General features: G+C 36.6%; 1 protein-coding gene across 1 annotated transcript in view; it reads left to right on the top strand.

Moving 5' to 3' along the window:
• The window catches only part of CPS1 (carbamoyl-phosphate synthase 1, mitochondrial), a 118,958-nt gene that overhangs the window by 23,693 nt on the left and 82,657 nt on the right, over positions 1 to 12,608 (top strand). Inside the window, 4 exon segments of the mRNA XM_008580409.1 lie at positions 2,803 to 2,895; positions 8,248 to 8,337; positions 10,180 to 10,308; positions 10,879 to 10,985. Of these exon segments, the coding sequence (XP_008578631.1) occupies positions 2,803 to 2,895; positions 8,248 to 8,337; positions 10,180 to 10,308; positions 10,879 to 10,985 (419 nt within the window).

Below are 12,608 nucleotides of genomic sequence, written 5' to 3'. Positions count from 1 at the left end.
ATTTATGGAGTGGATACAAGAATGCTGACTAAAATAATTCGGGATAAGGTATGATCATCATCTTTAGCCAAATCTCTGTTTCTTCACTTTTTTTTTTTCTTTTATTTTAAGTGCCTGAGAGATCCATTAATGTGCAAAGGAACAAATCAGGCCAGCTTCTGCTATTTGAGTCTCTGTCATTTTGCTTTACTATTTCCGGTGTAATTTTTAAGTCTAAATAGCTGCCTGGCATGTTTGCAACTGGATGGACTTAAGATTAATTCACCTGCCAGGAATTCATTGAGTGCCCACTGTGTATTCATTATACCAAGTCAAAGCATTTCTAATTCAGCTTGTCTGACAGGATTTTCGTGAAACAAGTGAAGAAGGTAACTAAGTGCATAACAATTTTGCCTAAATTGAGTACCTACGTGCTGGAAAATGCAAACCAGAAAGTGTACCACATTGGTGCTATCATTTGTTTAGTCTTCTTGGAAGAGTTATTTGTGAAATTAACGAGTTAAATTTCATGAATGTGTCAAGCAAGCCCTGCATGGCTCATCTCAATTACACAGTCTTTCTTGAGACATATCAATGACCAAGGTGATAAAAGGAAAGGTTACCTTTTCCTTTCATATCTGGTTGCTGCAACATCTGACCCCTCCTCTGAGAATATCTCATCACCATCTGCTTGCTTCGTCTTGCTATAAAAGGTTGACACTATTTTTTTCTACATGAAGCCTTCACATCCCAAATTGGAAAGAAACTTTACCTCACTAATGTTAACTAAATCATCCAAATGCATTTAGCATTTTCTCATTGAATATTATTACATAAAAAAGAATAAAAATAAGTGATACAATTTGAAAGTACGTAGTGGAACAAATTCTTCAAGAAAATCTGTTGTAGATTCCTTGTAAGAATGTATAGTAACACAGGCTCTCTGTAAACAGAAAGAAAGATCATCTTTGAAAATAAGAACATGGCTACATACCCATGACCAGAAGGAAGACAGTGAGATTTTATGCAATCATTCTATTTCAGTGCTCGTTTTATTCCCTCCACCTTGATTTTCCTGAGAAAAAATGTTAGTGAGATTATCTATCCCAAGTAGATTCTTGTATTTTCTTAGCCTAATGATGTGTGGAAGCAGAAAACAATGATGAGGCTACCAAGATGGCAAGGGAGTAAAATTGGGAAAATCAATTCAGGCTGCAGAATTGGCAGGTTAGATTGAATATAGTCAGACCTAATGATTTGGAAAAGCTCTTTGCAAGACTGTACCATGCCCTTCATGTGATGTAAGATGAGCTCTCCTTTCATCATAGGCAGTTAGTTTTTCAAAATTTGGCTAAATAGATTAGCACAGAAAAAATACTGCTATTTCCTATTATAGTACTTTGTTTATGAATGATGCTGGCTCATATTAAAAATATATATTATAGCTTCTGCTTGTATTAATCTTTGTTTGAAAGTAAGGGGCCAGCCCCGTGGCGCACTGGATAGTGCGCTGCTTGGGAAGCACGGCGGCGCTCCCGCCCGAGGGTTCGGATCCCACATACAGACCGGTTCCTGCTCACTGGCTGAGCGAGGCGCGGGAGCAACGCCGAGGGTTGCCGAGGGTTGTGATCCCGTTGCCGGTCCCTGGTCCGGTACGGGGGCAACACTGAGGGTTGCGATCCGTTGCCGGACACGGAAAAAGACAAAAAAAAAAAAAAAAGAAAGTAAGATTGCATTTCATTCAGCATGTTTTAAGAAAAAGGGAAGGAGAACTGAAAACCAAATTTCAAGATTAGGAATTCATAAATATGGCCAAGGGATTATGTGACTTGGATTCTAAAAGTAAGTGTGGACCACCACAAAATTTAGTAATCCAGGTGGAAGTGAAAGGTGGTTTTTAGTTGGTTTTCCCAGACTTGGAGGCAGGACCTCTGGCTTTAATAGTAACATTAAAATAACCATCATGCCTGCATAGCATGCTGGCATTTTCTAGCCCTTCACCCCCAAATGACTTCTCCCCCAAGCAATAAGTTTAAAAGAGAAATAAAGATTTCCTTCTATTCCCTTCAATGCAATAATTTCTAGGAGAAAGGAAAATTTATGAATTATTTTGGCATTCCCTCCTCAATAAAATCTTGATTACGCAATATGGTGTGCAATTTTCCTCAATACTTCAAGGTAGACTTACTAACAAGTAAATCTCAAAATGCAGCTCATAGAAAGATGAAAATGTTGCCATGTTCAAGCTAGCAAGGCTAATTTGAGTTCAGGCCCTTAGGCACACTTGCACGTCTCAAGCAGTGAATATTTTCATTTAATCTTCTAGAAGTTTATGACTTATGTTGCATTTCACCTTTTATTTGTGAGTTAATTTTACTATCATAATGTAATGAGTTTCAATTCTTTTCAATTTTTTGCAATTATTGTATTTCTTATTTTCTTATTGATAGATTGTTTTGTCCACCTCGCCTGTGAAATGTCTTTAGATCATATCAGTGAGGAGTTTAGGTACACTAAATACTCAAATTTGCACCAGCCTGGAGCCTGGAGACCTGAATTCTGATGTCTTTTGACTTTACCTGTACCAGGCAACAGCCTCAGCACTAAAAGAACTAATTGTATTTCCCAGAGTGTTACACAAATGTATTTGCAAATTACTTAATCTTTCCAGTTCAAGAAGACGAAGTTCTGTGATGATCATGAGTAGTTATCAAGACATCTAAATCTTGGAGCAGCTGTTTAAAGTCCCTGCGAGTATATCCTGTCAGCACGTTCCTTGTTGCTTCTTTTTAACTGCCTTTTTTTTTTTTTTTAATTCGATAGGGTACCATGCTTGGGAAGATTGAGTTTGAAGGTCAGTCTGTGGATTTTGTGGATCCAAATAAGCAGAATTTGATTGCTGAGGTTTCAACCAAGGTGAGAGATTTTCCTTCAGATTCTGTAGTTTTATTTTATTCCCTTTACACCTACCTTTCTTGTAATATCAAGATCTTTATTTAGGCAGAGTTTGTCTTCTAGAAACATCAGAGTTGTGGAGAAAAGGAGTCTCATAGTGGCTAAAATATATATTACAAAATCAGTGTATTCGAAGTTGGTAATTTTTCCTTATAGGCTTACATGGAAGTCTTTATGCCCTGATTTAGAGCTTATTTTCTATTATATTTTAGCTGCCCCCCTCCTTCCTGGTTGCTCAGCTTAAGGCTTTAACAACGTTAGACAAAGTGTGCTGAATCACCAAAGGTAGGCTGATCACAAGTCAGAGCTTATAGCCTGCAGAGAGCAAAGAGAACTTTATAGAAATCAGACACAGTAATCCTGGGTCATTTTGCTCAGGGGATAATATTTTTTCATACACTAGCGATTTATTGTGTTATATAGCTTAGTTCAAAAATTAATGTTTATAAAGGTGACTATGTCACCCCAAAGTGAAATACGTTTAGTGTATATTTATAAGAAAGTATAGAATATCTTTCAGAAAGATATCCATTGGTTTTAATTGAATATCTATCTATGTAGGTGTGAGTGAGTCTCTTGAGCTTCATTCTCTGTCCTTGGGGAGCACAGAGCCTGGTGGGACAAGCAAACTAATAAATTACCACATACAGAATCCTGTGATAAATTCTATCAGAGTGTGCGCAGGGTGCCACTAGGGCATGCAGGGGCAGCATTGAAATGGCATGGGATAGGTGCATCAGAGAAGGTCTGCAGAAGACCGAGGCTTGCTCCAAGACACAAAGAGCAGGTAGCAAGAGTTAGGTAGATGGAAAACTAGGATAACTGTGTTTCAGACAGAAGGAATGGCATGTGTTGAAAGGCATAGAGGTATGAGACAGCAGGATATTTGAAGAGTTACACATAGTTTGGTATGGCTGAGCCAGAGGGTACACACATATTGGTTTACACATTTGGCCAGAAATAAGTGGAGACGGGTTGGGCTAGATCTAGAGGGTTCCATATCATTGGCTGAGCAGCAATACCAGAAACTAGTAGGAACTTAATCGGCATCCTTATGGAACAAAGTATAACTGGATAAAAGAGCAAGTAGCTGAAGTATTGTGGCTAATCAGGACAACACTCAGGACAGCTTGAATTGAGCAATACGTAGCAAGAAAAGAGGCAGTGAGGGGGAATGGGGAGATGGAAGAAGGGTGAGCTGAGTATTACCAGGTAGGAGGTCACCTTATTTTCCTTGTTAGGGATTTCAATTAATTTGGGTGAGCACAGTGATTACTTCAATAGGGGTCTGAGATTTCTATGGGATACTGCTAATGGATTTTGTTTTTTAAAGAAAAGTTTTGGATACACTTTGAAATTTAAAGGGTCGATTGCTACCTTCTGATTTTACTCCTATAGAACAAGATATAAAACAGTTTCCTTGGACTGTGCATTTAGTTACTATTGTGCTTTAAATGTGGAGAATTCAGCCCTGTTAAAATCTATTTGGAGTCATTGCTGTTGGCTGGCTCCACATGGGAGTTTATTTTCACTTTAGGAGAGATGGCTGCAAACTTCTCTTCCATCACCAGTGGGCAACAAATTCTCTCTGAGCAATTCTACTTTATGCAAGTAGAAAGGGAGTATTATTTCTAAAAAAGGTAGTTGATGATTTTGGGAAGGGAGGATTAGAAAAAGTACTTGTGGACATAAAACCTGATTTTAAATATATTTATTCATGACATATCATTAGTAGATACAAGAAACATGCAGTTTCTTGCCTAAGATAGTTTAGGATTATCATGGTTCATTCAAAGTGGCAGCTCTGCTGTTAGAGGAAAATAATAATAATCAACCTTTTTTGAATACTCAATTAATTCTCATGAAAATTCCATTTCAAAGCTGAGGAAACTGAGGCTTAGCAAATAAGTCTATTTAAAATCAAATATAACCTGCCCAAGGTTAACCTCAGTTTGAACTCAAGAGACTCCAGAATCTGTGTGGCTGAACTCATGCTATTTTGCCTTCCATTTTGGTGGTGGTTTGACTGTAAAGCTTTCCAAAAGCTTCATTTCTAGAATGTTACTAGGTGAATTCAAGAAGCTTCCTCAAGACTCCCTGTGAACTTATTTTCTTGACCGAATCCGGCAGGGTCTGATAATATGGGCATATTCTGCTCCTCTGCCTGGGATCCCTCCCCCTTGCTCTTTCTTTCTCTTGCCTAAAGAGGTCACTTTCAAGGGTTCATTGTTCCTCTGAGAAGCCTTTTCTGACTCACCCCACCTTTGTATTCCATATCGTTTAATAAATAGCTTTATTATAACAAGTATCAAATTATTATTAAGTCTTTGGAAGCATTGTGTCTCTCACTTGAGCATGGTTAAATCTTTGAGAGGAGTGGCTGTGGCTTTCTCATAGTGCCTTTCACATAGCACGTGCTCAACAAATATTGAAAGAATGAGTAAAGAAATAAAAAGCCAGTAAATCGTAGTCAGAGTGGGTGCTACAGAAATTTCAGATTCTTTTTCCCCTTCAGTACTTTTGTCAGTGTTTATGATGATTCTATTGCCTCCATAATTAATATAATAAAATTGTCATTATTAGTAATAACTGTTACAAATTACATTAGTAAAAATAATAATAGACAAGATGTATTGAGTACTTAGTATGTACAAGACATTCTTCTAAACACTTTAGATTGATTAACTTATTCAATCCTCTGAGCAATTCTATGGGGTAGGTATTATTAGTAGCTCATTTTACCAAAGAAGAAACCGAGATATAGAGAGATTAAATACCCTTCTCCATTGAACAGACATAGAATTTATACCTAGGAAGGTTTGCACCAGTGTCTACCTCTTAAACATCATCTCATACTGCCTCCCAACATATTCAAAATAATAATTATTAGTAACCATAGTCATGCTATCATGTAATAATATTCAAATAGGTTTACATTCTTTCACTCCATCTACCTTTTACATTTGCAAAGTGGGGATTCAAGAATTTCTAATCAGAAATGGTAAAATATACAATGAGATAGTGAGTGAGTACACCAAAAAAGTGACTCTGGTTGTTTGGAGTATTCTACCCCCTACTGTGACAAAACCTTCTTATTGATGGACTTTAGAAAGGATGTTCCCCACCCTTTTATATACCATTTCATCTGTGAAATTATTCGTGTGGTGATACAGCACAAATCAGAATGAGTATGGAGAATATTTTGTGAGCTGGAGTTCCAGTGGGAGAGCCTTTCAGAAAGATTTTGTAAAAAAAGTTATTGAAAGAGTAAAAATGGCCCAAAGAGTAGCATGTAAAAATCAGAGAAAACACACATTGATATTATCTGATATTTTGACTCTTGTCACGTGAAAATGAAGGATGAAGATTTTGGGTGTCTTGTAATCAGTACTGAGTCATGATGTTCATGTTGGTCTGGAACGTGCATTCAACACTCTGAAGCATAATAAATGAGTTGTTAAAAAAAGTGAATCTTAAATTAGATGTATAATTATTTACATATTTGGAGTTTGATCATGCCACATGTAATATTCCCTTCTGATTTTTAATTCTAAAATGTGTCTATTCAAATGACATAAGACTATTTTCCCTTTATTTGTTTCTACATATATCCCTGTGAAGTGATTTAGTTTGAGACACAGCATGATAGAGGGCTATTTTCCCCTGTAGAATGATAGAATTTTGAAATTGAGAACTATTTTTGGTGGTCTAGTCTAGCATTTTCCAAATGTGAGGAACGCTGTCTTGTAGAAATTCACCTTAAAAAAATTCTGTGCTCAAACAAGTTTGAAAAACACTGCATAATATATATTCATCTCTTGGCTATATATGTATATGTATATATGTATATATATATGTGTGTGTGTGTGTGTGTGTATATATATATATATATAATGGGTTTGTGTATGAGACAAGCCAAAATGAGCATATCTGTACTTTTATCTATATCAAATCAAGGGAGAGATTACAATGGTGAAAGCCAGCTCTATTTCTTAATGCCAGTGCAATTAAATAATTTTATTATAGCTATGATAAAATGTGTATTTGTATTAGGAGCTTGCATATATGTTGTGACTTTTGTTTTGCTGTATGCCTTGGAAATGTTGATAACTTAATTTATGGTCTTGTAATTGCAATTTTATGTAGCTACAACTAGATGGTAATATTGCTTTATTTTATAGTGTAAGTCTAAGGCTAAGAATAAATCTAGACTTTTTCAAGTCATTTGATGAGAGAGATTATCTGTAGTATTTATTCATGGATCAGTTTAGCAATAATTCTCCCAGATCTTGGAAGGACCAGGATATTTTTTTTTTCTCCAGAACAGTCAGTGGAAGAAGAGGAAAAAAAGGATAAACTTTTTACATTTTTTCCACTAGTACAGTCTAAGGGTTATGATTTCACATTCTGTATAGATCTTGTAAAGAGGTAGACATTTGAGTTAAAGTAAAATGATCTTTCAAATATTCAGGTGCAACTTTCATCTAAAACCTTTTGCAAACTGTGAAACCATCTGAAACTCAGAATGTGCTAGCTAACTCTCGAGGCAGGAACCACTGTAGGTTCAAAGCAGTGTATAGCCCAGCCTTCTAGGCTTTTTCTCTATATTTCTATTATTTCTCCTTTTATGACTTTGGGGAACTGCTACTTGAGTAAATGCCTGTAAAAATGGATCTGCCTCCAAGCAGTGCTTAAGATGTAGATAATGATTATGATATGCTCTGGGATCCTTTTATGAAATCTACCATTTAAATGCAAATGATTGCATGGTAACCCAAAGAGACCGGTGGTCTACGCTAGCTTAGCAATTCCTGTGACTCTCATACTAGTTTTATCCATTAGGCCCCACTGCATCAGCCTAATGTACAGTAATTTAGCTTTACCTGATCTGATCTTTTTTGTAAGTTGAGGATCAAGTGGTATTTAAAGCACGATGTATCTATTACCACATCTGTCTAGTGCTGAAGCTGGCAATAATACCTGAAAATTCCATTGCTGCTGGTTGTTAATGAAGCAAAACGTGGGAAAGATGTTTGTTAACTATGGAAGCAACCCATTTCTTAGGGATCATTGTTATTACTGCAATCAATAGTTTATATAGAATAGCAAAGTATTTTTTTTCCTCATAAAAAAGATACAGTTTGTGGCACTTGCTGTGCCTTTCTTACAAATTACTAACTGCCAGTTACTCCCTAGTAGCTAACGATCAATCTGTTACCAATCTAAGTGCAAAGCATCCTCAGATGTGCTTATGATATTGGGCTGTTGCTTATAGCTGGGACTTCCCTCTCACTCTGGTTTTTAAAATGGCAGGATATCAAGGTGTATGGCAAAGGAAACCCCATAAAAGTGGTTGCTGTGGACTGTGGGATAAAAAACAATGTAATCCGCCTACTAGTAAAGGTAAGTAATTCGTTCCATCTCAAGAGAGGGGGTTTGTAATATCTACTGTTAGTGTTCAGCTGATTTCCTCTGTTATAGAGAAAGCTTGCACATTCTCTTAGAATGCCAGGGATTTACACTCTTCTTGTTGCCTTTGATCTACAAAATAACACATTTATCCCTGTTCAAATTAGAGAGAAAGACTGCAATGTTTTAAAAAAAAACCCTCAAGGACCACTAAAACATGGAAGAAAATGACTGTTCTTATCACTTATTGACTGACATTGTGAAATGTCCCACACTCTCTTCGGGGCTTAGAGATGACCAAAAATCTAGAGTCAGTCTGATATCTCCTCCATTGGCCTACATTAATGTCCCACACTCTCTTCGGGGCTTAGAGATGACCAAAAATCTAGAGTCAGTCTGATATCTGGCCTACAGATATTAGGCACTGCATGTTTGCTGGGATCATGCCCTGATACAATACACACTTTCACAGTGCTTTATATCAACTCTTAGACAACCAATTAAAATTAGACCTTAAAAATCCTTCAGGAGAATTTAAACATTATAAAAATGTTTTCCTAAATATTGCTTTATGGGGATTTCTCCTCTCCTCTCCTTTCCCAATCTCTTTCTCCTTTTGTCTCTCTTTCTCTCTCTCCTTTTCTCTCTCTTTCTCTCTCTCTCTCTCTCTCACACACACACACACTCATACATATTTGTGTAACACCAAATTAGCGCAGGTATAGTGGTATTCTTCAATTCACCTCTTTGCTAGAGAATATCAGCAATATCCAAATCATGATTTCAAATTCTTGTCAATTTTATTATCAAGAAATTGCATGGGCTCTTCAGAGCAGATGCTGTGAATGGCCTATCCATATCACTCTCTCATTTTATCATTTTAATTCTTGTTGCCCATCTTGCAATTGCAAGCATCTACATCTCTTTGCCTGAGGGCTTTCTTTGGTTGGTTGGAGACTGCTAGCAAGCAGGGAATGCCATAGAATTAGTGATCCCTGCAGTAACCCCCAACCAAAGACCAGAAGGAGTCAGTGTATAAATACCCCAGCTCCTCTGCCCCATGCATGAACTATCTCTAAGGTGAGTATTCCACATTGGCTGTCAGTGTTCCTCAGTGGGCTTAAGCTCCAGTGGTCCATAGTAATAACTGCTTGATAGTGCATACTTTATTGGAGTGTCTCACAGTGTCACTTCCTCTCTATCCTATTAGTATTTCTTGGAAACACCTTCCAAATAAGTTTCTTTCTCACAAACCATTGTCTCAGGAAATGCTTCTAGGGAAACCCCTAAAGATGGCTTCTAATATACTCTTATGTAGAAAAATTCTAATTTTTCTATCAGAATATAAATATTATAGATAATATGAGAAAACCATAGGAAAGAAGGCTGGTTAAAATTAGGTCAGACAAAAGCAAACAGGAAAAAAGTGAGAGGTGGATCAACTTCAATTTTGCAAGAAGTGTATTTATCTTTTTCTTTTTCAACTCTTTGTCACATAGTTAGTGAAGGTAACCTATACTCCTGTGAGTCCAGTGCAACTTTAGGTGCAGAAACCTCTCTTGAAGTGTAGGAAACCTCATTATCTATTTTTTTTCAGGATCAAAACTTTAGTGATGTTTTTCCCTCCACTTTCCGATGTCCATTGGCTCCACTTATGTTACATAAAATACAAACAGCCACTCAAAGAACTTTTTGCCCAGTATTATTTATTTGAGTGATGTATTATTTTTTTTCCTTCCCTTTAGGAAATGGTTGGTCAAGAGACGGTCCAGCAAAATTACACTTGGACAAAGAAAAAATGTTATTAAATTCATCATTTTTGTTTTTCTTTTCTAGCGAGGAGCTGAAGTGCATTTAGTTCCCTGGAATCATGATTTCACTAAGATGGAATATGACGGGCTTTTGATTGCTGGAGGACCTGGGGACCCAGCTCTTGCACAACCACTCATTCAGAACATCAAAAAGGTGCGGTGAACCTGGAGGTAGTGTGTATCTGTGTGTGAGGTGGGGGACTTCTGCTCTGTACTCCTGAGGGCTGTGATACATTCCATTTATTCAGGTATTTTTTAGTACTCATATTTGTGATCTCTGAAGCAATGTCAGTATAAGCATTCTGTAGGTGAACCAAAAAGGAGAGAATACCAGAGCAAATAGAGCTTCGGGCAAAGTAACTTTGTGATGTGTCCTCAAGTTAAAAGATGTACAGTCCAATCCCCAAATGTATATCTGTCCTTACAATTGTAAAATGTCAACTCACGTTCCTCATCATGACTGTGGGAACTATAAGAAAAACCTTCAATTCTTGAAATAACTGTTAAATTAGATTAGTTTAGTCTGAACAATAAGCACATCTCATTGAATTCTAATGCTACAAATTTGTCAATCATGTTCTTATTTATATTCTCTTTTAATTCAGTTACTACTCTCTTTACTTCATTAATTAAGAAAAAAAAGGAGGCTTTATTTCTATTCCTTCAGAGTCAGCATTTCTTTGAACTGTACTATTGCATTAATAAAAATTCCCCTTTGATTTAGGTTTTGGAGAGTGATCGCAAGGAGCCATTGTTTGGAATTAGTACAGGAAATTTAATAATAGGACTGGCTGCTGGTGCCAAATCCTACAAGATGCCAATGGCCAACAGGTAAGGCAGTTATGCTTTTGTTTAAAGAAAAACCGGTTCTGAAAGTACTGTTAGTAACTAAACACAAAGGACTTGGAGAACTTACAAGCCATTTCTTCAGAATAAATAGATAATCATACTTTATGTGGTTCACAGTTGTCTGACTAACTGCTATCACCTGTTTTATTGTATTTTTGAAAGACAGCCTTCTTTAAAGATAACTTTGCTATTGTTTAAAGTTATTTTCCTTCCCTTGGCATAAATTGAGGTTATAATACTCAATCAAATGGTATTCCAAAGGAAATTGTTCTGATTTTAAGCTTGATTTCAGAGCATTGATTACATGTGAAGAAGCTAGTGTGACTTAAGAACCGAGAAATCTTCAGATGCTCTCGGTTTCACTTCTTTGCCTCAAATGCTGCTAATTTATTCAACATTGGGCTTTTTCCCATGGCCCATCCTCCACATAAAGTATAATTCAAAATGATTCAGGTGTGAGCAGTCATCTCTTTATTATCCCTCAATAATACTCCTCCGACTTTACAATTGCTGTAGCTCCCTTAAAATAAGTTACTTGTATTTGTTTCTGTTAAGCTAGTGAGCAACTCTTTTTGTTATAAGTGCAATGCTCCCTTTCCTAAATCCGATTATTGAAAGAAAGTCAAATAATCAAACCAGATGATCTAGGTAGGTACAGACCATACTCAAAAAGAGAGTTTTGGTAACATACATTTTATATTAAAATTTCCCAATGAATATCACAGAGGAAATTTTTATCTTTTTTTACATTCAAAGTGGGAAAGACCTTAAGAAACCCATAGGGATGCTATTTTTATTTAAACCCATTATCATTCTAATATATTTAGTTCTGAAATTTACAATTGTTGTACTATGCAAATGAATTCCCTCTTGCTCTGTCTCGTTCTCATAACTGAAATGAAATTTTAATCCCCCATCTGTGACTTTGCAAAAATCCCTATGGCAACTGGTTGTGTAGCCACTGAGGGAGAATGAACGGCAGCAGAAGGAAGAGGGGCAGCGACATGGGGGAGGAGAGGGCATGCCTGCGCGTGCGTGTGACTCAGGTGGTGTAGGAAGAGAACCATAAGGAATGCTTAGAGGAGTTTTGTTCTTAATAAAATATTTTTACTTTTTTTGTGTGAGCTCTCAGTTCAATGCTCAGGCACGTCTTTCCAAATAGGAGCTCCCCCAGTGACACCCAGAAAAATCTGGGAAGTCTGGTTTGACTCTTCCTGTCCCACACCCGTGGGCCTCCAGTAGTAATGCTAGCATTCATTATTACTTTCATTGTCAGAAGATACTGATTCTCGGAAAAGACATCTAGGTAAAATGAGGAAAATAAGAGTCGTCCCTCTGTAAACTCTGCTCTCTCATTTCTGAATTGCCTTTGTAGATAATTGTATCTTGTTCTTGTTTTAAAATTATTAGGAAATATTGTTCTTAATAGCCAGGTCAGTATAATATTACCAACCATGATGAAACTTATAAGTAAAATTTAATTACATATATCATCTAACACATGTTAAGTGTTTTATTAATTTAAAATTTAAATTGTTAGCATGTGTCAGTAGTTTAGATTAGGAAGATCGCAATTAAGATGAGTAATAATATCCAATAATATCC

The sequence above is a fragment of the Galeopterus variegatus genome, unplaced genomic scaffold (assembly GCF_000696425.1).
Source record: "Galeopterus variegatus unplaced genomic scaffold, G_variegatus-3.0.2 Scaffold2080, whole genome shotgun sequence".
Classification (NCBI taxonomy): Eukaryota; Metazoa; Chordata; class Mammalia; order Dermoptera; family Cynocephalidae; genus Galeopterus; species Galeopterus variegatus.
Note: the sequence above shows the minus strand (reverse complement) of the source record. Positions and strands in the feature narration are given on the sequence as shown.